The sequence below is a fragment of the Coregonus clupeaformis genome, unplaced genomic scaffold, assembly GCF_020615455.1.
Source record: "Coregonus clupeaformis isolate EN_2021a unplaced genomic scaffold, ASM2061545v1 scaf0471, whole genome shotgun sequence".
NCBI classification, from domain to species: domain Eukaryota; kingdom Metazoa; phylum Chordata; class Actinopteri; order Salmoniformes; family Salmonidae; genus Coregonus; species Coregonus clupeaformis.
Window position 1 is genome coordinate 151,224 of NW_025533926.1, and position 24,851 is coordinate 176,074.

General features: G+C 47.3%; 2 protein-coding genes across 6 annotated transcripts in view; one reads left to right on the forward strand and one right to left on the reverse strand.

The window, feature by feature from the left end:
- Positions 1 to 12,697, reverse strand: part of trak2 (trafficking protein, kinesin binding 2) — a 56,660-nt gene extending 43,963 nt beyond the window's left edge. For both annotated transcript variants that reach the window (XM_045215555.1, XM_045215556.1), the window contains exons 1-3: positions 12,560 to 12,697; positions 7,283 to 7,531; positions 4,345 to 4,536 (exon numbers count right to left, since the gene is read on the reverse strand). In XM_045215555.1, the coding sequence (XP_045071490.1) occupies positions 4,345 to 4,536; positions 7,283 to 7,337 (247 nt within the window). In that variant the 5' untranslated portion in view covers positions 7,338 to 7,531; positions 12,560 to 12,697. The remainder of the gene's footprint in view (positions 1 to 4,344; positions 4,537 to 7,282; positions 7,532 to 12,559) is intronic.
- A 305-nt stretch (positions 12,698 to 13,002) lies between these two features.
- stradb (STE20 related adaptor beta) lies at positions 13,003 to 24,715 on the forward strand. Of its 4 annotated transcripts, none has more exons than XM_045215540.1 (12): positions 13,003 to 13,048; positions 14,346 to 14,425; positions 14,641 to 14,719; positions 16,146 to 16,226; positions 19,728 to 19,833; positions 20,250 to 20,371; positions 20,906 to 21,014; positions 21,267 to 21,390; positions 21,807 to 22,083; positions 22,430 to 22,677; positions 22,984 to 23,026; positions 23,131 to 24,715. In XM_045215540.1, exons 3-12 carry the CDS (start codon positions 14,708 to 14,710, stop codon positions 23,299 to 23,301), a joined length of 1,293 nt encoding a protein of 430 aa, XP_045071475.1. In that variant the 5' UTR covers positions 13,003 to 13,048; positions 14,346 to 14,425; positions 14,641 to 14,707; the 3' UTR covers positions 23,302 to 24,715. The 4 variants fall into 4 exon arrangements, with proteins under 4 accessions (XP_045071475.1, XP_045071477.1, XP_045071478.1 ...); XM_045215541.1 differs by lacking the exon at positions 13,003 to 13,048 and adding an exon at positions 13,951 to 14,153; XM_045215542.1 differs by lacking the exon at positions 16,146 to 16,226.
- Positions 24,716 to 24,851: the final 136 nt, after the last annotated feature.

Consider the following 24,851-nt stretch of genomic DNA (forward strand, 5'->3'; position numbering starts at 1 on the left):
GAACAAGGAGAGGTGGAGAAACACACTGACTGCTACACTGAGATCAACACACAGCTGACTACTACACTGAGATCAACACACAGCTGACTACTACACTGAGATCAACACACAGCTGACTGCTACACTGAGATCAACACACAGCTGACTGCTACACTGAGATCAACACACAGCCGACTACTACACTGAGATCAACACACAGCTGACTGCTACACTGAGATCAACACACAGCTTGTCATATGACCACGTTCACCAAGCACCACTGTCCATCTGCTGCCTGATCTCATCTAGGGCATAGCCAATCAGAACGAGCAACAGAGAGCGCAAGAGAGCGCGAGAGAGAGAGAGCAAGTGGGGGATAAAGAGAGAGAGCGATAAAGAGACAGGGACAGCAGGTCAGAGACAGAGAAAGAAGGAGAGAGAGCGATTGCGAGAGAGAGAAGAGAGAGAGCAATAGCACCATTGGCTCAGAGGGACAGGGACTGTCTCTTTCCAGTGTGTGTTTGTTGACAGAGACACAGAAGTAGACAGCGCTCTTATTAGAATTGTACCCTCTCTACACCATCACCACTGCCCTGTCAGTCTACACCATCAGCACCATCACTGCCCTGTCAGTCTACACCATCACCACCATCACAGCCCTGTCAGTCTACACCATCACCACCATCACAGCCCTGTCAGTCTACACCATCACCACCCTGTCAGTCTACACCATCACCACCATCACAGCCCTGTCAGTCTACACCATAAAGCACCACCATCACAGCCCTCGTACACCATCACTGCCCTGTCAGTCTACACCATCACCACCATCACAGCCCTGTCAGTCTACACCATCACCACCCTGTCAGTCTACACCATCACCACCATCACAGCCCTGTCAGTCTACACCATCACCACCCTGTCAGTCTACACCATCACCACCATCACAGCCCTGTCAGTCTACACCATCACCACCCTGTCAGTCTACACCATCACCACCATCACAGCCCTGTCAGTCTACACCATCACCACCCTGTCAGTCTACACCATCACCACCATCACAGCCCTGTCATAACCCTGTCCACCCTGTCAGTCTACACCATCACCACCCTGTCAGTCTACACCATCACCACCATCACAGCCCAGTCAGTCTACACCATCACCCTGTCAGTCCCACCAGATAATGTCAGTCCCACCACATCATCATAGAAGACTGCCCTGTCAGTCCCAGCAGATAATAATATAACACTATCCTGTCAGTCCCAGCAGATAATAATATAACACTATCCTGTCAGTCCCAGCAGATAATAATATAACACTATCCTGTCAGTCCCAGCAGATAATAATATAACACTATCCTGTCAGTCCCAGCAGATAATAATATAACACTGCCCTGTCAGTCCCACCAGATAATAATATAACACTGCCCTGTCAGTCCCAGCAGATAATATAACACTATCCTGTCAGTCCCAGCAGATAATATAACACTATCCTGTCAGTCCCAGCAGATAATAATATAACACTATCCTGTCAGTCCCAGCAGATAATAATATAACACTATCCTGTCAGTCCCAGCAGATAATAATATAACACTATCCTGTCAGTCCCACCAGATAATATAATACTATCCTGTCAGTCCCACCAGATAATATAATACTATCCTGTCAGTCCCACCAGATAATATAATACTATCCTGTCAGTCCCACCAGATAATATAATACTATCCTGTCAGTCCCACCAGATAATAATATAACACTATCCTGTCAGTCCCACCAGATAATAATATAACACTATCCTGTCAGTCCCACCAGATAATATAATACTATCCTGTCAGTCCCACCAGATAATATAATACTATCCTGTCAGTCCCAGCTAGATAGCACGGCCTGTAGCCCAGATAATGCATCCTGCAGCCCACACAGATAATATAACACATACTGTCAGTCGCATCAGATAAATATACTAAATGTCATATCTGTCAGTCCCACTAGATAATATAACACTATCCTGTCAGTCCCACCAGATAATATAACACTATCCTGTCAGTCCCACCAGATAATAATATAACACTACCCTGTCAGTCCCACCAGATAATATAATACTATCCTGTCAGTCCCACCAGATAATATAACACTATCCTGTCAGTCCCACCAGATGATAATATAACACTATCCTGTCAGTCCCACCAGATAATATAACACTATCCTGTCAGTCCCACCAGATAATATAATACTATCCTGTCAGTCCCACCAGATAATATAATACTATCCTGTCAGTCCCAGCAGATAATATAACACTGCCCTGTCAGTCCCAGCAGATAATAATATAACATTGCCCTGTCAGTCCCACCAGATAATATAACACTATCCTGTCAGTCCCAGCAGATAATATAACACTATCCTGTCAGTCCCACCAGATAATATAACACTATCCTGTCAGTCCCACCAGATAATATAACACTATCCTGTCAGTCCCACCAGATAATATAACACTATCCTGTCAGTCCCACCAGATAATATAACACTATCCTGTCAGTCCCAGCAGTATAATATAACACTATCCTGTCAGTCCCACCAGATAATAATATAACACTATCCTGTCAGTCCCAGCAGATAATATAACACTATCCTGTCAGTCCCACCAGATAATATAACACTATCCTGTCAGTCCCAGCAGATAATATAACACTATCCTGTCAGTCCCAGCAGATAATATAACACTATCCTGTCAGTCCCACGCAGATAATATAACACTATCCTGTCAGTCCCACCAGATAATATAACACTATCCTGTCAGTCCCACCAGATAATATAACACTATCCTGTCAGTCCCACCAGATAATATAACACTATCCTGTCAGTCCCACCAGATAATATAACACTATCCTGTCAGTCCCACCAGATAATATAACACTATCCTGTCAGTCCCAGCAGATAATATAACACTATCCTGTCAGTCCCAGCAGATAATATAACACTATCCTGTCAGTCCCACCAGATAATATAACACTATCCTGTCAGTCCCAGCAGATAATATAACACTATCCTGTCAGTCCCACCAGATAATATAACACTATCCTGTCAGTCCCACCAGATAATATAACACTATCCTGTCAGTCCCAGCAGATAATATAACACTATCCTGTCAGTCCCACCAGATAATATAACACTATCCTGTCAGTCCCACCAGATAATAGAACACTGCCCTGTCAGTCCCACCAGATAATACACCATAGGAAGTGATGAGAGCAAGGTACTTTTACCACAGATACAAAACACACACACCGATTTCTCCTCTTCCCTGAAACTAGAAAGTCCTACACACACACACAATTCCCATTCTTTCTCGTATGATAATTACATACAACCGCTAGGAATGGGTGGCCATCCCAGGATTTACTGTATTACCGGCATAGCACACAAGGGGGTACTAAAAACACAAAAAAGCCCATTGGGTGTCCATTACCAGAATGCTAACAAAAGTAGCACAAGTAATAGTGAATTCTTATTGACGCTTTTAGCTAAATGCTAACATGCGCAAACGAACAAACCAATTGCAAAGACAGGCAAATTCAGCTCGTAAAGTTATAGAAGTACAGCTAGTAGCCATTTTTTCGGTGAGAGTGGACATTGAAAAGCTAAAGTGAATGAGCGAAATGAACAAAGTTGTGACGCATGCTTGTCTGAAGGAAGAGCAGCATGTGTACATGGAGCAGAAGGCGGAGGAGGACGGAGACGAGGGGGAAAAAACACTAGTGGGAGAAAACGGCACAGGGAAACAAAATGGCGGCTGTCCAGGTAACTTATCCAGAGCTCTGACTTCTCAAAAACGTCAGAAAGCGAACACCCCCGTCTCCTTATTAAATTAAGCCACTCACTTAGCGAACTAACAAGTAACCAAATTACCCAGCTGGAGAGTACAGCACATCTTAGACAGTTAGAAGATATCTGATGGCAAACATTTAGTAGTGAATTGCATACAAGTAACTTCATCACCTCATGTGAGCCGCACAACAGAGAGAGACTCACCGATAGATCTAGATTTGTCCCGTTGTGCTCTTTACAACCAACACGTGACTAGCTGCTGTTCTGGGGAACTACGGTAAGCTTCATAATGTAAATAATGTGACAGGTGAAATGAAGAACGGAATCTTCTTTATCTCCTAACGTATTGCACCAGTTGACTGCAGGCATTTACTTCATTTGCTACAACATATTCAAAATGTATTGAAAAACTTCAAAGAAATAGTTTCAACGGTATTGACGGTAAATGAAAACCATCCCGTGGGTATTTCCAAATACCCCGGTATACGGTATACTGCCCAACCCTAACAACCACAGACTGACACACACGGCGGTGACTCACTCATGTATCTGAAGGTCTCCTGGGCCAGCATGGGGGAGATGGCGGTGGGGCAGGGCTCCTCTTCAGGGGAGCAGCTGGGAGAGATCACCCAGTCCTGACTGTCATACAGGTACAGAGACTCTGACCCCTGGGAGCCCATCGACCCAGACCCCCTACCTCCACCACACTGCTTACTGCTGGTACTGGTGTCATCTGGGGAAGAGGGGGAGTTACTTGGCATCATCCATGCAACAAAATAGCATGATAAAAATAGTGGGTGCAGTACTAGTGATGATCAGAGGGGGGCATCATACTAATACGGTAACTACTACAGTGAATCTACCCACATCGCCCCCTATAGACTCAACCAACTCATTGCTGAAGCTGATTTCTATAACACTGCCTTAAGACACCCTCTGTCTGAGCGAAGACTGAGTGCTGAATTGAGAGTGGGGATGAGTGTGTGTGTGTGAATCATGAATGTGTATGTACGGCAGGGAGAGTGTGTGTGTGCATGTGTGAGGAGAGAGAGAGAGAGAGTGTTGAAGCGCTCCCTTGGCTCTGGTGGTGCATAACACAATGTCTTCAGGTTCAGTGGTTATGTGGTTTAGTGGGCTGAGCTGGGCTGGCAGGAGCCTTGAGTCCTCATGACTGTGTAGACAGACAGGAAAACACACACACACACACACACCATCCTCAAACAGGCCTTGAAGGGTGTGTGGGTGCAGTTTTTTTCAGGAGCCAAGTCAGGCATGCAAGGCTCCCTCTCCTTTCCGGCAGTCTCCTGTCCTCTCTCCATCTCCCCTCTCCTCTCCTCTCCTCTCCTCAGTGTCTACTGCCCTCTCCTCTCTCCTTAGTGTCTACTGCCCTCTCCTCTCCTCTCTCCTTAGTGTCTACTGCCCTCTCCTCTCCTCTCTCCTCAGTGTCTACTGCCCTCTCCTCTCTCCTTAGTGTCTACTGCCCTCTCCTCTCCTCTCTCCTCAGTGTCTACTGCCCTCTCCTCTCCTCTCCTCTCTCCTTAGTGTCTACTGCCCCCTCCTCTCCTCTCCTCTCTCCTCAGTGTCTACTGCCCTCTCCTCTCCTCTCCTCTCTCCTCAGTGTCTACTGCCCTCTCCTCTCCTCTCCTCTCTCCTCAGTGTCTACTGCCCTCTCCTCTCTCCTTAGTGTCTACTGCCCTCTCCTCTCCTCTCCTCTCTCCTCAGTGTCTACTGCCCTCTCCTCTCTCCTTAGTGTCTACTGCCCTCTCCTCTCCTCTCCTCTCTCCTCAGTGTCTACTGCCCTCTCCTCTCCTCTCCTCTCTCCTCAGTGTCTACTGCCCTCTCCTCTCCTCTCTCCTCAGTGTCTACTGCCCTCTCCTCTCCTCTCCTCTCTCCTCAGTGTCTACTGTCCTCTCCTCTCTCCTTAGTGTCTACTGCCCTCTCCTCTCCTCTCCTCAGTGTCTACTGCCCCCTCCTCTCCTCTCTCTCTCCTTAGTGTCTACTGCCCTCTCCTCTCCTCTCTCCTTAGTGTCTACTGCCCCCTCCTCTCCTCTCCTCTCTCTAGTGTCTACTGCCCTCTCCCTCTCCTCTCCTCTCCTCTCTCCTCAGTGTCTACTGCCCCTCTCCTCTCCTCTCCTCTCTCCTCAGTGTCTACTGCCCTCTCCTCTCCTCTCCTCTCTCCTTAGTGTCTACTGCCCTCTCCTCTCCTCTCCTCTCTCCTCAGTGTCTACTGCCCTCTCCTCTCTCCTTAGTGTCTACTGCCCTCTCCTCTCCTCTCCTCTCCTCTCTCCTCAGTGTCTACTGCCCCCTCCTCTCCTCTCCTCTCTCCTTAGTGTCTACTGCCCTCTCCTCTCCTCTCCTCAGTGTCTACTGCCCCCTCCTCTCCTCTCCTCTCTCCTTAGTGTCTACTGCCCTCTCCTCTCCTCTCTCCTTAGTGTCTACTGCCCCCTCCTCTCCTCTCCTCTCTCCTTAGTGTCTACTGCCCTCTCCTCTCCTCTCCTCTCCTCTCTCCTCAGTGTCTACTGCCCCCTCCTCTCCTCTCCTCTCTCCTTAGTGTCTACTGCCCCCTCCTCTCCTCTCTCTCCTCTCTCCTCAGTGTCTACTGGCCTCCCTTCCTCTCTCTCCTCAGTGTCTACTGCCCCTCTCCTCTCTCCTCAGTGTCTACTGCCCTCTCCTCTCCTCTCCTCTCCTCTCCTCTCCTCTCCTCTCTCCTCTCTACTGCCCTCTCCTCTCCTCTCTCTCTCTCCTCGTCCTCTCCCTCTCCTCAGTGTCTACTGCCCTCTCCTCTCCTCTCCTCTCTCCTCAGTGTCTACTGCCCTCTCCTCTCCTCTCTCTCTCCTAGTGTCTACTGCCCTCTCCTCTCTCTCTCCTCAGTGTCTACTGCCCTCTCCTCTCCTCTCCTCTCTCCTCAGTGTCTACTGCCCCCTCCTCTCCTCTCCTCTCTCCTCAGTGTCTACTGCCCTCTCCTCTCCTCTCTCTCTCCTCAGTGTCTACTGCCCCCTCTCCTCTCCTCTCTCCTCAGTGTCTACTGGCCCCTCTCTCTCTCCTCAGTGTCTACTGCCCCTCTCTCCTCTCCTCTCCTCAGTGTCTACTGCCCCCTCTCCTCTCCTCTCCTCTCCTCTCCCTCCCTCTCCTCTCTCCTGGTCTATGCCCTCTCCTCTCCTCTCCTCTCCTCATTCTCTGCTCCTCTCCTCTCCTCAGTGTCTACTGCCCTCTCCTCTCCCTCTCTCCTCTCTACTGCCCCCTCCTCTCCTCTCCTCTCTACTCTCCTCTCCTCTCCTCTCTCTCCCCTCTCCTCTCCTCATTCCTCCCCTCTCCTCTCCCTCTCCTCAGTGTCTACTGCCCCCTCCTCTCCTCTCTCTCTCCTCAGTGTCTACTGCCCCCTCCTCTCCTCTCTCTCTCCTCAGTGTCTACTGCCCCCTCCTCTCCTCCTGTTTACCTCTCTCCTCCTCCGCTCTTCTCCTCCCTTCCTCCTCACTCACCAGTCTCTGTGCTTCCGCCCTTCTTCTCCACGCCACGGGGTTTCACCTCAAACATCTCTCCTGTTTGTCTGCTCGCCGTGTGGGCGGAGCCTCCAACGCTCACACACACACCGCCGGACAGGAAGAAGAAGGGAGCGCCGCTATGACATCACATCCTGCCCCCTCCTGAGGCGGGCAGGCGGCCGGGAGCCTAGAGGACAGCGGTGTCAGACACACACACTCTCCACTATCGGCCGCTTCACCCTAACCCTTAGCAGAAACAAAGGAAACAGACCACAGAAGTGTTCAGTAGGGAGAAACGTTTTGGAACAGAGTGAGAAGTGTTCAGTAGGGAGAAACGTTTTGGAACAGAGTGAAACAGACCAGGGGTCGGAGAGGAACAGAGTGAACAGGGGAAACGGGGAGAACGTTTGGAACAGAGTGAAACAGACCAGCGGAGTGTTCAGTAGGGAGAAACGTTTTGGAACAGAGTGAAACAAACCAGAAAAGTGAAACAGGAGGTACTACTAGTAGGTAGGCTATACACTGAGTGTACAAAACATTAAGGACACTCTCCTAATATTGAGGTTCACTCCCCCTTTTGCCCTCAGAACAGCCTCAATTCGTTGGGGCATGGACTCTACAAGGTGTCGAAAGCGTTCCACAGGGATGCTGGCCCATGTTGACTCCAATGCTTCCCACAGTTGTGTCAATTTGGCTGGATGTCCTTTGGGTGGTGAACCATTCTTGATACACACGGAACACTGTTGAGTGTGAAAAACCCAGCAGCGTTGCAGTTCTTGACACAAACCGGTGCGCCCAGCACCTACTACCATACCCTGTTCAAAGGCACTTCAATCTTCTGTCTTGCCCATTTACCCTCTGAATGGCACACATACATAATCCATGTCTTAATTGTCTCAAGGCTTAAAAATCATTCTTTAACCTGTCTCCTCCCCTTCATCTACACTGATTGAAGGGGATTTAACAGGTGACATCAATAACGGATCATATAGCTTTCACCTGGATTCACCTGGTCACCAAGAGGTGTTTTGTACACTCAGTGTATGTTAGCCTGTCCAATAAGAACATAGACGGCAAAAATCTAGTCTATAGAGACCACTCCTCGCCTCCTGCAGGCCCTAGTGAAAACACTAGTCTATAGAGACCACTTCTAGCCTCCTGCGGGCCCTAGTGAAAACACTAGTCTATAGAGACCACTCCTCGCCTCCTGCGGGCCCTAGTGAAAACACTAGTCTATAGAGACCACTCCTCGCCTCCTGCAGGCCCTAGTGAAAACACTAGTCTATAGAGACCACTCCTAGCCTCCTGCGGGCCCTAGTGAAAACACTAGTCTTTAGAGACCACTTCTAGCCTCCTCCAGCAGCTAAAATGCCAATCACAGTCCTATTGTCGGGCAGGCAAGCTGCAGACAGAAACGTGTTTTCGTTGAATGTACAAAAATGTGCCACATAGCATTAGGGGGGGGGGGGGGAGCCCCTTCCTGTTGGTTGACACTGAGAGACGCCTTACAGTGTTAAATGGATGACACAAGACAGGATGTGAGTTCTTAAAGGGGCAGCTTCCCATGAGAAGCCAAGCACGGTCTTAAAGGCAAAATGCTCCTGACTGTGTCATGGAGTTGGGAGGCAGAGCTAAGGTACAGAGTGACCAGTGTGTCATACCTGTGTGGTGTGTTAGGCCTGGGGCGAGGCTAGTGTAGTGCTAGTGCTGTCCACAACATTACAAGGTCAAAATAGAGTAGGAGTCTCCGTCTGAGTGAGGGACTGTGTTGTGTTGTGTGCAAGCGTGTCCCAGACCTTCATCCTGGGTCAGGGCTAGTGCAGTGTCTTCTAAGATGATGTAACATCTCTGCATGTGAAAGAGAGAGACAGAGAGCATATCCCTCTGCATGTGAAAGAGAGCATATCCCTCTGCATGTGAAAGAGAGCATATCCCTCTGCATGTGAAAGAGAGCATATCCCTCTGCATGTGAAAGAGAGCATATCCTCTGCATGGGCATATCCCTCTGCATGTGAAAGAGAGCATATCCCTCTGCATGTGAAAGAGAGCATATCCCTCTGCATGTGAAAGAGAGCATATCCCTCTGCATGTGAAAGAGAGCATATCCCTCTGCATGTGAAAGAGAGCATATCCCTCTGCATGTGAAAGAGAGCATATCCCTCTGCATGTGAAAGAGAGCATATCCCTCTGCATGTGAAAGAGAGAGAGAAAGAGTATTCCTCTGCATGGGAAAGAAAGAGTATTCCTCTGCATGGGAAACCCAGACAGAGCAAGAGAGAGAGAGTATCCCTCAGCAAAATGGCAGCTCAGACTCCTTACATAAGATAACTCTGTCAGCCTCACAAACCCCCAAAACATCACTTCTGCAGTGCACACTCATCCTCAGGGGAATTATCATTACAGTGACATTCATCTTTTCCATTCATTCTTTCTCCTTTTCACTGTATTCACTCTATTTCCAATTTCAGGGGTGATAGTCATAGAGAATGTGCTTGAGTCAACTACGTATGCCTAGATGCAAAATAGCCTAGATGTCCCATTCAGCAACCAGGGTCGTATTCATTAGTGCACACCGTATCAAAACGTTTTGCAAACAAGCATTTCTTATTGGACAAATTCCATTTTGGCCCGTTTGCTTCCTTTCCCAGTGAATAGGACCCAGAGGTCCTGCTGTGAGATGAAGCAGCCCAACCAAGCCTGTTTAACGCAACCTTTTCAAATGGACTTATCATCAGATGACATCCATCCATACCCACAGTACTGCAGCAGGCCTAGTTTCAGTGGTGTCAGTAGGGATAAGCCTCCATGTTGGAACAAGAGGCTGACCCAGCAGTGAGACTGGTACACCACGGCACCACCACAACAGCAGCACTTCAGTGGTTAGCTACAAGTGCTGATATGAAACCTAAGGTTTCCCTGTTGCAGTAAGGTGGAGGTGCAAGTGGGCAACAGCAAACCAAATTGGAGTTGACAGTACAATGCACTACATGCTGTCTTGTGTCTACACACAAGAGACAAGGCAGCTAACTGAGACATGATGTTCTTTCCTTCTCTCTCCCTGGCTGCAGACAGATTCTCTAGCCTTGTTTAGCCTAAATCCTTCTCTTCAAGTTGGGTGCTCATTCTAGCCCCTCTACCCCATGCTACCACCAAGCAATCAATACTTTTAACAACTGAGGGACAGTGAACAAGTAAACACGTCGGGGAGAAGGAAAAGAATCAGAGCCCCATCACCCTCTCCCTGATAAGGTGAAAGGTCAAACCATAGAGGCATTTCCCAAGAGATGGCTTTCCCAATGGCTTCCCTTCCTCATCACCTGTCATTCACTACCACTGATCTACAAGGGCTTGACAGGTCAAAGCAACATGGTGGAGACTGTTCCCATCCCTTCAATGTCAATTATCTACAAGGGCTTGACAGGTCAAAGCAACATGGTGGAGACTGTTCCCATCACTTCAGTGTCAATTATCTACAAGGGCTTGACAGGTCAAAGCAACATGGTGGAGACTGTTCCCATCACTTCAGTGTCAATTATCTACAAGGGCTTGACAGGTCAAAGCAACATGGTGGAGACTGTCTACAAGGGCTTGACAGGTCAAAGCAACATGGTGGAGACTGTTCCCATCACTTCAGTGTCAATTATCTACAAGGGCTTGACAGGTCAAAGCAACATGGTGGAGACTGTTCCCATCCATTCAGTGTCAATTATCTACAAGGGCTTGACAGGTCAAAGCAACATGGTGGAGACTGTTCCCATCCATTCAGTGTCAATTATCTACAAGGGCTTGACAGGTCAAAGCAACATGGTGGAGACTGTTCCCATCCTTTCCCCTACCTGTAGTTATGAAGGAATGGAGGGAAGAAAAGGAAGTGATCTAATCTTGTGTACAGGGCCGGACTAAGGCCTCATCTGCAGTTCTATGACAACCTGACTTGAAGAGACTCTCCAGCCCACCACTAATTAGCCCCAACCCTCTCTTTCTCTCTCACCCACTTTTACCGTTTTCATACTATCGTGTCGACCCGAACCGCACTGTGTCCTTTCTAGCAACTATGTGGGATGCATAACCAGGCCAGCGCAGTACAGCTCGGCTCAGTAGAGTGAAAGGAGTTTCTACAACTCTCTTCCTCTGACTCTGTGTAATTCCCAAGAAACAATCTCCAATTAGCTAGACCACATCTAACAGACTCTCTTCTGCACATGACTGTTTGGGTGTCAGGAGGGTCATGAGGAGCATGTAATACCAGACTGTCTGAGCAGGAGTTGCATCACAACACCAGGCCCATATAACAACGGCTCTGGGACGGTCTGCTGAGTAGTTAGTGGAACAACTGTCCATAAGCACACTCACCCTGAGGGGAATATTTCTTATTTACTTGAAACTGTAGTCTTATTTTCACTTGAAATATCAACAAAAATTAGAAACATTCACATCTAGGAGGGAAGAAGGAATTAGCTAATTGTCATTTGGTCTCGAATTTGTGCATTAATGTGTTCATAAATCAAACTTAACCAATGATTGGTGGAAATATTATCTACTTAACTCCAACAAGTAAAAGATTGGATGTGAAGTTGAAATATTAGCTAAATGTTTAAATCCCAAGTCATAACACTTAAGTGATCCTAAACAGGGAATTCTAATATAGTCTTCTTGACTTTGGAATCTGCAGCAGTCAACATAGGTCAATGTCAAACATTGATAGCTACATTGTTGGTTTATCAACAGTAAGAATACTATTCGGTGTGTTCGCGGTCTACAGTGTAACCACGGTGGAGTGTTCGTCATAAACAACAACAACAACAAAACATCTCGCTGAATGTGGTTAATAATTAAAACCGTGGCGTAGTATATGGATTTAAGTATAAACTGAGATGGGAGGAAGTGACAACTGCAAAAAATATTCATTGATCTCGGCACCAAAGCAACAATTTGACAAGACTACAGTGCAATGACTTGTTTCATAATGAACCAAACCGACAATAGCGAGCGCACATCCCCAAAAAGTATGTTTTCGCCCGCTAAAATTATAATCTCACGATTTCATCATTTCGTTCCGAGGAGAGTGACATTTTTATTTTGGGGGGGTAGTGATGATGACTAGTATAAGTGCCTACAGCTGATTAAATTGACAAGCTAACATAGCAAAGCTAGCGAGCTAGGTAGTACAGTAGCACATCCGTGATTTCCATCCGGGCTTTGGCAAGGATTTCTCCCATCGATGTGGTAATTTTTGATCCAGATTTTCCCATATATAATTTAACATCAACCTACCTTTTGATGTATTTTAAACACATAAGACAAATCCCAGAGTACATGTGGACCCGTCAATCCTAAATCTCAAATAATGGCAACAGTAGATGACAGGGAGAAAATTATGGGGCAGACTGGTTGAGTTGATGGGTACATCACGTCATGAAATAGCGCGCGGATGAAAAGTGACGTGTGAATAACGCGACAATATGTATTGAATCGTGTTTCTAAATAAAAGTCTTACACTAAATACAAAAGGATTTGTTATTAAAATCTATTTTGTCAATTCATATTTTTTTTAAATTAGAGTTAATATACATGGAATTAAGACTGAAATGTACTACGAATTAGGGAATAAATACCAAAAAAGTACTGATATAAATCAGTGCGGTTCACAGATGAAAATGAAATGTATAAAAATCATATCCCAACTTTTATCAAGTTTCCACAAGTTTAGTATCTACGTCATTACGTCAAATCATCTGGGAGGAGAGCAAAAACATTGGTGAAGTATGTTGTTGCCATTAATTATAAATTTCAAACTTCATACTCTCAACAAGATACATTTGTTTTAACAGTGTGTTTAGCGCATCGTAATCTGTTTCTATTTCTCTTACATTCCATTGCATCTTGAAAATATGTTATTATCTTCAGTCGAAACAATATCTGGAAGCGCAACTTGTACATTACGTGATATTTTGCGTTGTCATAACCCTTAACTTTCCCAAATTATAAATGTTTAAGTTGCCAGTTGTAAGCTTCCTCATGTCATGCTTGGTTTGTTCAAGTTTGTTTCGCATTCAGAACAAAGTGTTAGAGTAAGTTGGTTAAAAAACCCAGCCTGCTTTTGTTATGTTTGGGAATGACAATTTCATGAACTGATTTTCAGTGTCTGGAAAGTCATTGCAGTCATATGCAATCCTGCATCCACAAATTACATGATTATATGAAAACATGTACTAAACAAATGTGTAGGTTACAATCAAAAAGTACAACCTCTCGCTCTGCTACAGTGTTGGGCCCGTCCCACTGGGCACAGACATCAGTTCAACGTCGTTTTGATTTGTCAACTAACGTGAAATCAACAAGAAATGGCCTCATGTTGATGACTTTTTGCAAATCCAATCAGTTTTACACTGATTCAACGCCATTACATCTTTTTTTTATGACGTGGAAACAACGTTGATTCAATCATTTTCCCCCCAGTAGGGTGTCTGCCAGTAGCTAGAATAGAACAGAATAGATTGGAATACAATACAATAGAATATCTATCGGTCAAAAGCAAAATAATTCCCCAACAACAACAGGCAAGAACTGTCACTATATAAGGGCTGTTGAAGACTTAAAGCTTTCACAATGGTGGGTATATGGCAGCGACGACCCATCAAGAACAATAACGGTCAGGGGCCAAGGAATCGTCATTAGGTCGCGCGCTCATAGAATGGGACACGACGACGCACTGTCCTCAAAGTCCCCTTCCAATTCATGCTGTGGCAGGAGAGAGACGGGGAGAAAATATCCATCGAGGCACTTAGCGACAGCCAAAGCGATGGACCACATGCATTTCAGATGCTTCAATTCGGATGTGGCTACAATGATTCTGTAACACGAAAATGTAACGAATACTGATGTGAATCGGGCTATTGCGCTCCAAACAGTCACGTAAAGCGTATTTTAATCTTAGTATTTTGTGGTCACCGACTGGCATAGTTATTTTTGTCGAGACATTTTGATACCTCCGTTAAAATGCAATCCCTGCTTCCTTTATTATTGCTTATTTAATATGTAAATCATTTTGTTTTTCAAGAACGTGGAGCAGTGTTTTGCATGGAGTGATGAAGTCAGATGCCAATGCAGTGGAATCTGAGCCCGGTAGAGTACAGCCAGGTAAACTGTATGGTCAGAGCGCCCCATGGAGGAGGCTGTCTCTCAGGGGGAATCCTAACTACGCCTCTCATGTTACCATTTATTTATTCTCTCTCTCTCTCTCTCTCTCTCTCTCGCTCTCTCTCTCTCTCGTCTCTCTCTCTCTCTCGCTCTCTCTCTCTCTCTCTCTCTCTCTCTCTCTCTATCGCTCTCTCTCTATCGCTCTCATTGTACAGCGCGTGCTGTGGTCGTGGAGCGGATAAATGCCATCGCGTGAAGCGCTACCCCCACGAAGAGAACTCCATGTCTTTCTTGGTAAGGGATACTTTATTTCGATCAGCATGGCTTTGATGTTTAGCTGATCATGACTATGATTTATCTAAAGAGCGCATCCAGGTCGAGGAAGATGATGAGGATGATGATCTAATGAGCCAGTGTCTCCGCCAAGTGTCTAGTGTGTCGCTCTCATAGCATATTGGTCTAGCCATGCTCCAATCCTAGAACTCATTCTTTATTTATCAGGGTTCATTCATAAGGCCCATCTCATTAACCATGCATATTGCCATTATCTTACCCTGTAGGTTATATTATGGGTACCAATCTGCTGCTAACCCTGTCATCCATCTCAACTGTCTCTTTCTAAAGTAGCAGTCACTTCATGGGCATGCACTGCATGTCTTCCTCAACAAACACTGTTGTTTTCCACATTGGTTCCCCCTTGATGCTCCAAAAGTATCTCTTCAGTGTTGTCCTCCTAAGTCCCTCCTTTTATCATTATAAGGGCATGATGGCATGCCTGTCCTCTCCTATTGGACGGTCTCACTCCTCTCATCCCTCCTCTCCTATTGGACTGTCTCACTCCTCTCCTACCTCCTCTCCTATTGGACTGTCTCACTCCTCTCATCCCTCCTCTCCTATTGGACTGTCTCACTCCTCTCCTCCCTCCTCTCCTATTGGACTGTCTCACTCCTCTCCTCCCTCCTTCCCTATTGGACTGTCTCACTCCTCTCCTCCCTCCTCTCCTATTGGACTGTCTCACTCCTCCCTCTTCTCCTATTGGACTGTCTCACTCCTCCCTCCTCTCCTATTGGACTGTCTCACTCCTCTCCTACCTCCTCTCTTATTGGACTGTCTCACTCCTCTCCTCCCTCCTCTCCTATTGGACTGTCTCACTCCTCTCTCCTCTCCTATTGGACTGTCTCACTCCTCTCCTCCCTCCTTCCCTATTGGACTGTCTCACTCCTCCCTCCTCTCCTATTGGACTGTCTCACTCCTCCCTCTTCTCCTATTGGACTGTCTCACTCCTCCCTCTTCTCCTATTGGACTGTCTCACTCCTCCCTCTTCTCCTATTGGACTGTCTCACTCCTCTCCTACCTCCTCTCTTATTGGACTGTCTCACTCCTCTCCTACCTCCTCTCCTATTGGACTCTCACTCCTCGCCTCCCTCCTCTCCTATTGGACTGTCTCACTCCTCTCCTCCCTCCTCTCCTATTGGACTGTTTCACTCCTCTCCTCCCTCCTCTCCTATTGGACTGTCTCACTCCTCTCTTCCCTCCTTCCCTATTGGACTGTCTCACTCCTCCCTCCTCTCCTATTGGACTGTCTCACTCCTCCCTCCTCTCCTATTGGACTGTCTCACTCCTCTCCTCCCTCCTCTCCTATTGGACTGTCTCACTCCTCTCCTCTATTCTCCTCGGGGGGCATGTCTGACCCCCTCCTCCCTCCTCCCCTCTTCCCCAGGACTGCTCCTGCATCTCCCACACTCAGGTCCAGCCAATCAGCATAGAGGACCAGTATGAGGACATCAGCCACCAATACCTGGTCAGTACAGTGCTGTGTCCACTCTGCTAGCATCCAATCGGAGAACTGAAGCCCACCCGGCCTTGTCTTTATGGTGTGGTCAGCCTAGTTCTCTTGTATCTGGTCAGACCACTAGGACAACATAGGACAGTTCCGGGTCCTGTCTATGTGATGGTAGAGCTGCGTGTAACCTACCACATCATAGGGCTGCCAGCCACTGACCAGATCACTAGAACATTACATAGCCTATAGGTGAAACAAAGCTCTTCATGCTATATAGCACAGCAGCAAGCCTTTTTCATAGCTGCTGTGTCAGCTCACCCTGGAGCTAACTGCCACAGCATCCCGCCCAGGCACGTGCACAGATGGGAGTCAACCTGTGACCAGCACATGCCCCTTTGCCACCCCACTCGCCAAGTGCCCATTTGGGTGGTGGTGTATATATATACTGTATATCTTTTTTGTATAAAGTTTTGGTCATTGTTGTTCTGAACCGATTGCCTGCAAGTCGTTGTGACATTGTCGAGTTCGCCACCCCCACTCCGTCTGTTGGTTGCTCCTGTTGGTCAGCCCTGTACAGATCTCGTGCTCGCCCAGTTGCGCCTTTTTCCCCAGTCTGCCCTCTACTGAGATTGCGCGTGCCCGGTATCCAAACATGCATGAGATCCGGTCACCGGTCGAATGTGCGCAGCTAGCTACCTAGTTTAAATATCAACAGTACTGCCACAGCAGTATAACATTTGATTAACACTTGATTTACATCGTCATCAATATTCCGTCTGATTGGCTGATACACTTAGGAGAAAGAGGTAAAAAGACAGAGAGAGGAGCGTCTGCATCGACCCTCGCTCCAACCGACCCTCGCTCCAACCGACCCTCGCTCCAACCGACCCTCGCTCCAACCCAACTCCATCCCTTCCTCAGTCGGCAGCAGCAACACAGGGAGTCTAGACTCGCAACAAGCTCTCACAGTCTCACTGCAGAATTAGACGTTTATCCACGTTTCTCCCAAACGTCACATTTCGAAGTTGCTCCAAACGTCAAATTTCGAAGTGCTTTTTACACCATGGGTTGACTCCTCCTGCTCAGTATCATTCAATTTCTCCAAATATCAAATTTCGAAATTGCTCCAAACGTCAAATTTAGAAGATTAAGGGTTAAGGTTTTGGATAGGGTTAAAACATTATTTAGGCACTCATTCTGAATGGTTGAGGTAAGGGTTAAGGTTTTGGATAGGTTTAAACTATTACGTTGAATCAGATTTATTTTCAATCAATCAAATGTATTTATAAATCCCTTTTTACATCTGACAAAGTGCTATACAGAAACCCAGCCTAAAACCCCAAACAGCAAGCAATGCAGATGTAGAAGCACGGTGGCTAAGAAAAACTCCTTAGAAAGGCAGAAACCTAGAGAGGAACCAGGCTCTGAGGGGTGGCCAGTCCTCTTCTGGGTGTGTCAGGTGGAGATTATAACAGTACATGGCCATTAAGGCCAGATTTTTCTCCCAAGATGTTCAAACGTTCATAGATGACCAGCAGGGTCATATAATAATCACAGTGGTTGTAGAGGTTGCAACAGGTCAGTACATCAGGAGTAAATGTCACTTGGCTTTTCATAGCAAGGCATTTACAGGTTGAAATTGCAGGTGCGGTAGAGTGAGAGAGAGTTGAAAACAGCAGGTCTGGGACAAGGTAGCACGTCCGGTGAACAGGTCAGGGTTCCATAGCCGCAGGCAGAAGAGTTGAAACTGGAGCAGCAGCACGACCAGGTGGACTGGAGACAGCCAGGAGTCATCAGGCCAGGTATTCCTGAGGCATGGTCCTAGGGCTCAGGTCCTCCGGGAGGGGAGGGAGAGCGGGAGAGAGAATTAGAGGGAGCATACTTAAATTCACACAGGACACCGGATAAGACAGGAGAATAACACCAGATATAACAGACTGACCCTAGCCCCCCGGCACATAGACTATTGCAGCATAGATAGTGGAGGCTGAGACAGGGGGGGTCGGGAGACACTGTGGCAGGATATAACCCCACCCACTTTGCCAAAGCACAGCCCCCACACCACCAGAGGGATATCAACAGACACCAACCTACTACCCTGAGACAAGGCTGAGTATAGCCCACGAAGATCTCCTCCACCGCACGAGCCCGAGGGGGCGACAAACCGGACAGGAAGATCACATCAGTGACTCAAGTGACGCACCCCTCCTAGGGACGGCATGGAAAGCACCAGTAAATCAGTGACTTGATTTGACTCAGCCCCCGTAATAGGATCAGAGGCAGAGAATCTAAATGGAGAGACGGGAACCGGCCAGGCAGAGACAGCAAGGGCGGTTCGTCGCTCCAGTGCCTTTCCGTTCACCTTCGCACCCCTGGGCTAGACTACACTCAATCATAGGACCTACTGAAGAGATGAGTCTTCAGTAAAGACTTAAAGGTCGAGACCGAGTCTGCGTCTCTCACGTGGATAGGCAGACCATTCCATAAAAATTTAGCTCTATAGGAGAAAGCCCTGCCTCCAGCTGTTTGCTTAGAAATTCTATGGACAATAAGGAGGCCTGCATCTTGTGACCGTAGCGTACGTGTAGGTATGTACGGCAGGACCAAACCAGATAGGTAGGAGCAAGCCCATGTAATGCTTTGTAGGTTAGCAGTAAAACCTTGAAATCAGCCCTAGCCTTAACAGGAAGCCAGAGGCTAGCACTGGAGTAAAATGATCAAATTTCAAACACACACACCAAAGTACTCAACAGCCTCTCCCTCCCCCAACACTGGCTCCAGTGTAACTACCCCCATCATCACCCTGTGTAGTTTAACACCACAGTGCCCCCCTGTGGCAGCCACTGGTAGATCATCACCACAACATCGTAGTACTTTGACCTCTTCAGGCTCAAAGGCAACACTCACTCACCCTCATTCTGCTTCCTCTTCTCTGCTATATGGACCCATTTCATGTTAGTAAAAAATACCATACTATACTATAGCACTTGTAGACTGCTTACATTGTACTCCTGAGTGGCGCAGTGGTCTAAGGTACTGCATCGCAGTGCTAACTGTGCCACTAGAGATCCTGGTTCGAATCCAGGCTCTGTCGCAGCCGGCCACGACCGGAAGACTCATGGGCGGCGCACAATTGGCCCAGCGTTGTCCAGGGTAGGGGAGGGAATGGCCGGCAGGGATGTAGCTCAGTTGATAGAGCATGGCGTTTGCAACGCCAGGGTTGTGGGTTCGATTCCCACGGGGGGGCAGTATGAAAAAATTATGTATTCACTAACTGTAAGTCGCTCTGGATAAGAGCGTCTGCTAAATGACTAAAATGTAATTGTAAGGAAAACAGTTCATTTGGGTGAACTATCCCCTAAAGGGTTATCTAGGTAAATCCGTTTATTATTGTGACCTACTACAACCTCTATCCATACTATTACCATGTTGTTACTACATTTTCTGTGATCTAATGAAAAGTGCTGCTGATACGTTTCAGGGTTGTGTGTGAGTACGTGTGTGTTTGTTTCTTCACAGAGCTCTGATGTCTCAGAATGCACTTTCACCGGGGGTGGTGCAGGCAGCGATGACATCACAGCGCTCTCTGCTAACTCCGCCCACTACCAGCTGCTGTCAGAACTGGGTGAGCATCCCATTGGTCACAAATCAACCAATCACTACAACCCAGACAAGTCAGTTCACTCCATAGTTTTTGCCTGCAGAGTAATATCTCCTCTGATAAATACAAAGCATATTGCCTTTTAGCACATTACTGTTGAATAGAATGGCTAATCCAAAAGGTTAGTTTACAATTTCACTGACCAAGCCTCATGCTACCCATAGTCCGAGTATAAAGCATTTGTATTGTGGACATTTAATGCTACGCTTAGTCTATTGCCTTTTGTCACATCTGCTGAATAAAATGGCCAATTCAAAAGGCTAGTTCACAATCTCCCTGTATTATTGAAGACCATACTAACCATACCTGAGTGTGAAGCATTTTCAGAGTTGAACGTTTTTCTACGCGTCTTAATGTTTATTACCAAACCATGTTCACAGGGAGGGGCTTCAACAACCTGAGCCAGGTGCGCATGGCGTGCCATACACCCTCCCGCCAGCTGGTGGCAGTCAAGAACACCAACCTGGATGAGTGTACTGAGGATGAGCTGCTACAGCTGATGGTGCGGTACTGTATTAAAGGTCCAGATACGACCCACCTTGTCTCTTAATGCAAGTTCATGTCATAAGATATATATTTAGTTCCAGCCACAACTGATTCAAAACACCTGATTCAACTAATCAATTTCTTAGTTGAGTCGGCTGATTACTTGAATAAGATGAGTTAGCGTTGGGCTGGAACAAAAACCTGCACTGGCGCTCTCTAGGTCCAGGGTCGGTGACCATTTTAGGTCATTGTTCATAATAACATTGTTGGCACTTGGCAGTGGTATAAGCCATCTGGCTCACTGTGTGACCCCCAGTGTTTCCTGGCTGTGTGACCCCAGTGTTTCCTTGCTGTGACCCCAGTGTTTCTTGGCTGTGTGACCCCAGTGTTTCCTGGCTGTGTGACCCCAGTGTTTCCTGGCTGTGTGACCCCAGTGTTTCCTGGCTGTGTGACCCCAGTGTTTCCTGGCTGTGTGACCCCAGTGTTTCCTGGCTGTGACCCCAGTGTTTCCTGGCTGTGTGACCCTAATGTTTGCTGGCTGTGTCCCCAGAATGAGGTTCTTCTCTCCAGGCTGTTCCGCCACCCCAACCTGCTGACCTCTCGCCTGGTCTTCAGCTCCTGCTGCCAGCTCTGGGTCCTCACACCACTCATGGGCTACGGTCAGTCTACTGCATGCATCTTCTAACACACGTTTCCTCTCACCATCTCTCTCCCACACTTACTCCCCCATCTCTCTTCGTCCATGCTACTTCTCTCAGAGATAAGTTGGTTGAACTTTATTTTTTACGGTACAGAAATTACATGAATTGCATGTTTGTAAGCAACATTACGAACCATTTGGTACCAGGTAGTTACCTACTCTCTCTCTCTCTCTCTCTCTCTCTCTCTCTCTCTCTCTCTCTCTGTCCCAGGTTCGGCAGACAGCCTGCTGAGGACGTACTTCCCTGATGGGATGAGTGAGTCCCTGATCGCTTACCTCCTCCACGGAGTCCTGAAGGCTCTGCAGTACCTGCACCGCATGGGCTACGTGCACAGGTGAGGGAGGAGAAAACACCATGGGACAAGGGAGAGATATGGACCGTTTTAAGGCTGTTACTATATGTTTCCTATTTAGCGCATGTTTCTTACTTTTTAACTCTGCATTGTTGGGAAAGGGCTCGTAAGTAAGCATTTCACGGTAAAGTCTACACCTGTTGTATTCGGCGCATGTGACCAATAACATTTCATTTGATTTGTTGAAAGAATCAGCCTAGTTTGCAGTCTCAGTTGGTCACCGTTGGACATAGTTGCTCGGAGCAGATTCAACATGTAGAATCTGCCAGGGACAGTTGGTCACCGCTGGTCAAAACGACCTAATGCATCATCAATAGTTAGTTGACTGTAGAAGCCTGAAGATTTGCAGAGAGTGAACGCTCTTTTCCACAACTCTCCTCCTCTCCTCTTTCTCTCAGGGGAGTGAAGGCCAGTCACATCCTGCTGTCTGGGGAGGGGCGTGTCTACCTCTCGGGGCTGCACAGCGTTTACAGTATGATGCGGGATGGGAAGAAGGTGAGGACCGTGTTCGACATGCCCCACCACAGCCCCGCCCTGCTACCCTGGCTCAGCCCAGAGCTGCTACGACAGGACCTGCATGGCTACGGGGTGAAGTCAGACATCTACAGTCTGGGGATAGTAGTCTGTGAGCTGGTCAGTGGCAGGGTGCCTTTCCAGGACATGCCCCCTACACAGGTACTGGGGCCATACATACATCACAATGTCATACGCTAGGGGCTGTTATCGTACATTACAAAACATAGTTCAGTCTGTGAGAGGCTCTTCTTTTTCTCCCTATCTCTCCGTGTGTGACTGTGTGTGTGTGTGCGTGTGTGACTGTGTGTGTGTGTGTGTGTGTGTGTGTGACTGTGTGTGTGTGTGCGTGTGTGACTGTGTGTGTGTGTGTGTGTGTGTGTGTGTGTGTGTGTGACTGTGTGTGTGACTGTGTGTGTGACTGTGTGTGTGTGTGTGTGACTGTGTGTGTGTGTGTGTGTGTGTGTGACTGTGTCCATGCTCCATATGTCTGTGTCTCTCCACCCAGATGCTTCTCCAGAAGCTGCGTGGCTCCCACTGCTGCCTGCTGGATGTGGCCCCCTCCCCCCTGGGGGAGCTGGGGGGGCTGAAGGTGTCCCGCTCCGGGGTGGACTCTGGCATCGGGGAGAGTGTTGCCACGGGTAGCCTGACTCGCACCGCCACTGCAGAGAGACCTCAGAGCCCCGCCCCCAAGAACCACTCGGCCACCCTGCACAACCTGGTCCAGCTGTGTCTGCAACAGCAGCCCGACCGCAGGTGAGACGTACACGCGTGCACACACACACCGAACGCAACACACACACACACACACACACACACACACGAACGCAGGGGAGACACACACAGGAGCAGCAGACATTACACACAGGGGTGCTGGCATCTCCGTTTGAAGTTGTTGTTTTTTTCATTCAAGGAACAATTTTAAATGTTCTTGTGTTCCGTCTGAATTTCCATCATTTTTGAAAGGCATGTAATATGTGAGATGACTAGTGCTGCTAGATATGACAGTGTTGTGGGACATTAAGGCATGGTGTGACTTTGTCCTGTTGTGGTGTTCCATAGACCCTCTGCTTCTACACTGTTGACCCATGCATTCTTCAAACAGGTAGGTCTCATCATCAAAATGCTGTGTTTTGGACTGGATTGCATTCTGGGGTATGGTTCTGGCTGACTTCGTATTCATGTGTTTTTCTGTGGACTGTATGACAGGTGAAAAGGCATCATACCCGGGACTCCTTCCTCAGTCTCATGTACCCCGCGGTGCCCCTTGGAGCTTCCAGCCCCGATGACCCCCCTGTTTCCTGCTCCCCTACCCCGTCCTGCCACCACCCCACCTCCCCCATCGCTGACCCCACAGAGGAGGTGTGGGACTTCTCCTAATCCTCCTCCCTGCCCCCCCTCCACCTCCGCCCCCCACATCCCAAAACCTGACAACCAAGCCTAACTCAAGACAATCAAAATGATCAAAAACAGCGAGCCCAAACCTTTCTACTGTGCTTTGATTGGACTTGTCCTACCCACCACTCTGAGCCTTTCTACTAGTTTTCTAGGCTTTTATATGTTTGTTTTGAAACTCAAATAAGGGAGCAGGTTGATGTTTATTGTCATGACTCTTGTCCTGGAGGCAGAACTGAGCCATTTCCCCTTAGATAGGCCAGCTGCTGTAATAGGAGGGCGGGATTAATGGAGCTGCTCTGCCTGGATCATCCAATGAGGATCTCTGTGCCATGGGTGTGGCTGCCAATCAACGACAATGACAACCAATGACGTTGCAGGACAGTCAGGACACACCCCCATGCCAGTGAAAAATACCAATCACTGGACTCATATGGATCGTACTACGAAATGTAATGTGAACTATTTTAGGCTATTAGACTGTGAAGGGGCATACATAATAATGTGTCAGGGTTTGGAGAGGGAGATAATACATTTAAGATGTTATGGAGTTGGAGAGGGAAGCAATAGATAATAATATGTTATGGAGTTGGAGAGGGAAGCAATAGATAATAATATGTTATGGAGTTGGAGAGGGAGGCAATAGATAATAATATGTTATGGAGTTGGAGAGGGAGGCAATAGATAATAATATGTTATGGAGTTGGAGAGGGAAGCAATAGATAATAATATGTTATGGAGTTGGAGAGGGAGGCAATAGATAATAATATGTTATGGAGTTGGAGAGGGAGGCAATAGATAATAATATGTTATGGAGTTGGAGAGGGAAGCAATAGATAATAATATGTTATGGAGTTGGAGAGGGAGGCAATAGATAATAATATGTTATGGAGTTGGAGGCAATAGATAATAATTTGTTATGGAGTTTAAAAGGATATAAGTGTTAAAAACACGTATGTGAGGAGAGAAGGTACGAGAATAGCTAGTGTGTTGGAGGAAGTTCTATGGTTATCCCTCTAGCATTGTGATACCAGCCTGATCTCGCGATAGCTCACATTCCGAAGTGAAGCTAAACGTGAGCTCAGCGGTCCGTCTGATTGGCCAGGCTGCTATCCCTCCCCTGTATTACCAGTGAAAACCCTGTGATCAAATAAGAACTATAACACTACCGATACTGTGCTTTGTGGCCAACCTAACCTATACACGTAGTAATAATAAACGTATGGGAGGGTCCTCAATTGTATTGTTTTTATGAAATCTGTGAACTGTTTATGATAAATTTCTGTGGATTATTCTGTGATTGATGATTCTGTGTATGAGACATTTGATGTATTGGTGCATATCAAACCTGTTATAGCTGTATGAGCCTTATAGAAGTGTTATAAATATATTCATGATACATTTTCTAAAACAATGGCCCTTTTTTCTTCTTGTCTTTGGAAGTTCTGTTTGGTTGTCTTTCTGAAATCTCTGTTGAAGCCTAAATACACAGAAGCTGTATAAGGGCTTATTGAAAGTTTAGGTCAGGTTGGGAT

Excerpts from the sequence above, each read along its gene's own strand:
- stradb (XM_045215540.1), top strand. Across the intron at positions 16,227-19,727 it reads ACATCAGCCACCAATACCTG|AGCTCTGATGTCTCAGAATG; the intron begins GTCAGTACAGTG and ends GTTTCTTCACAG. Across the intron at positions 20,372-20,905 it reads ATGAGCTGCTACAGCTGATG|AATGAGGTTCTTCTCTCCAG; the intron begins GTGCGGTACTGT and ends CTGTGTCCCCAG.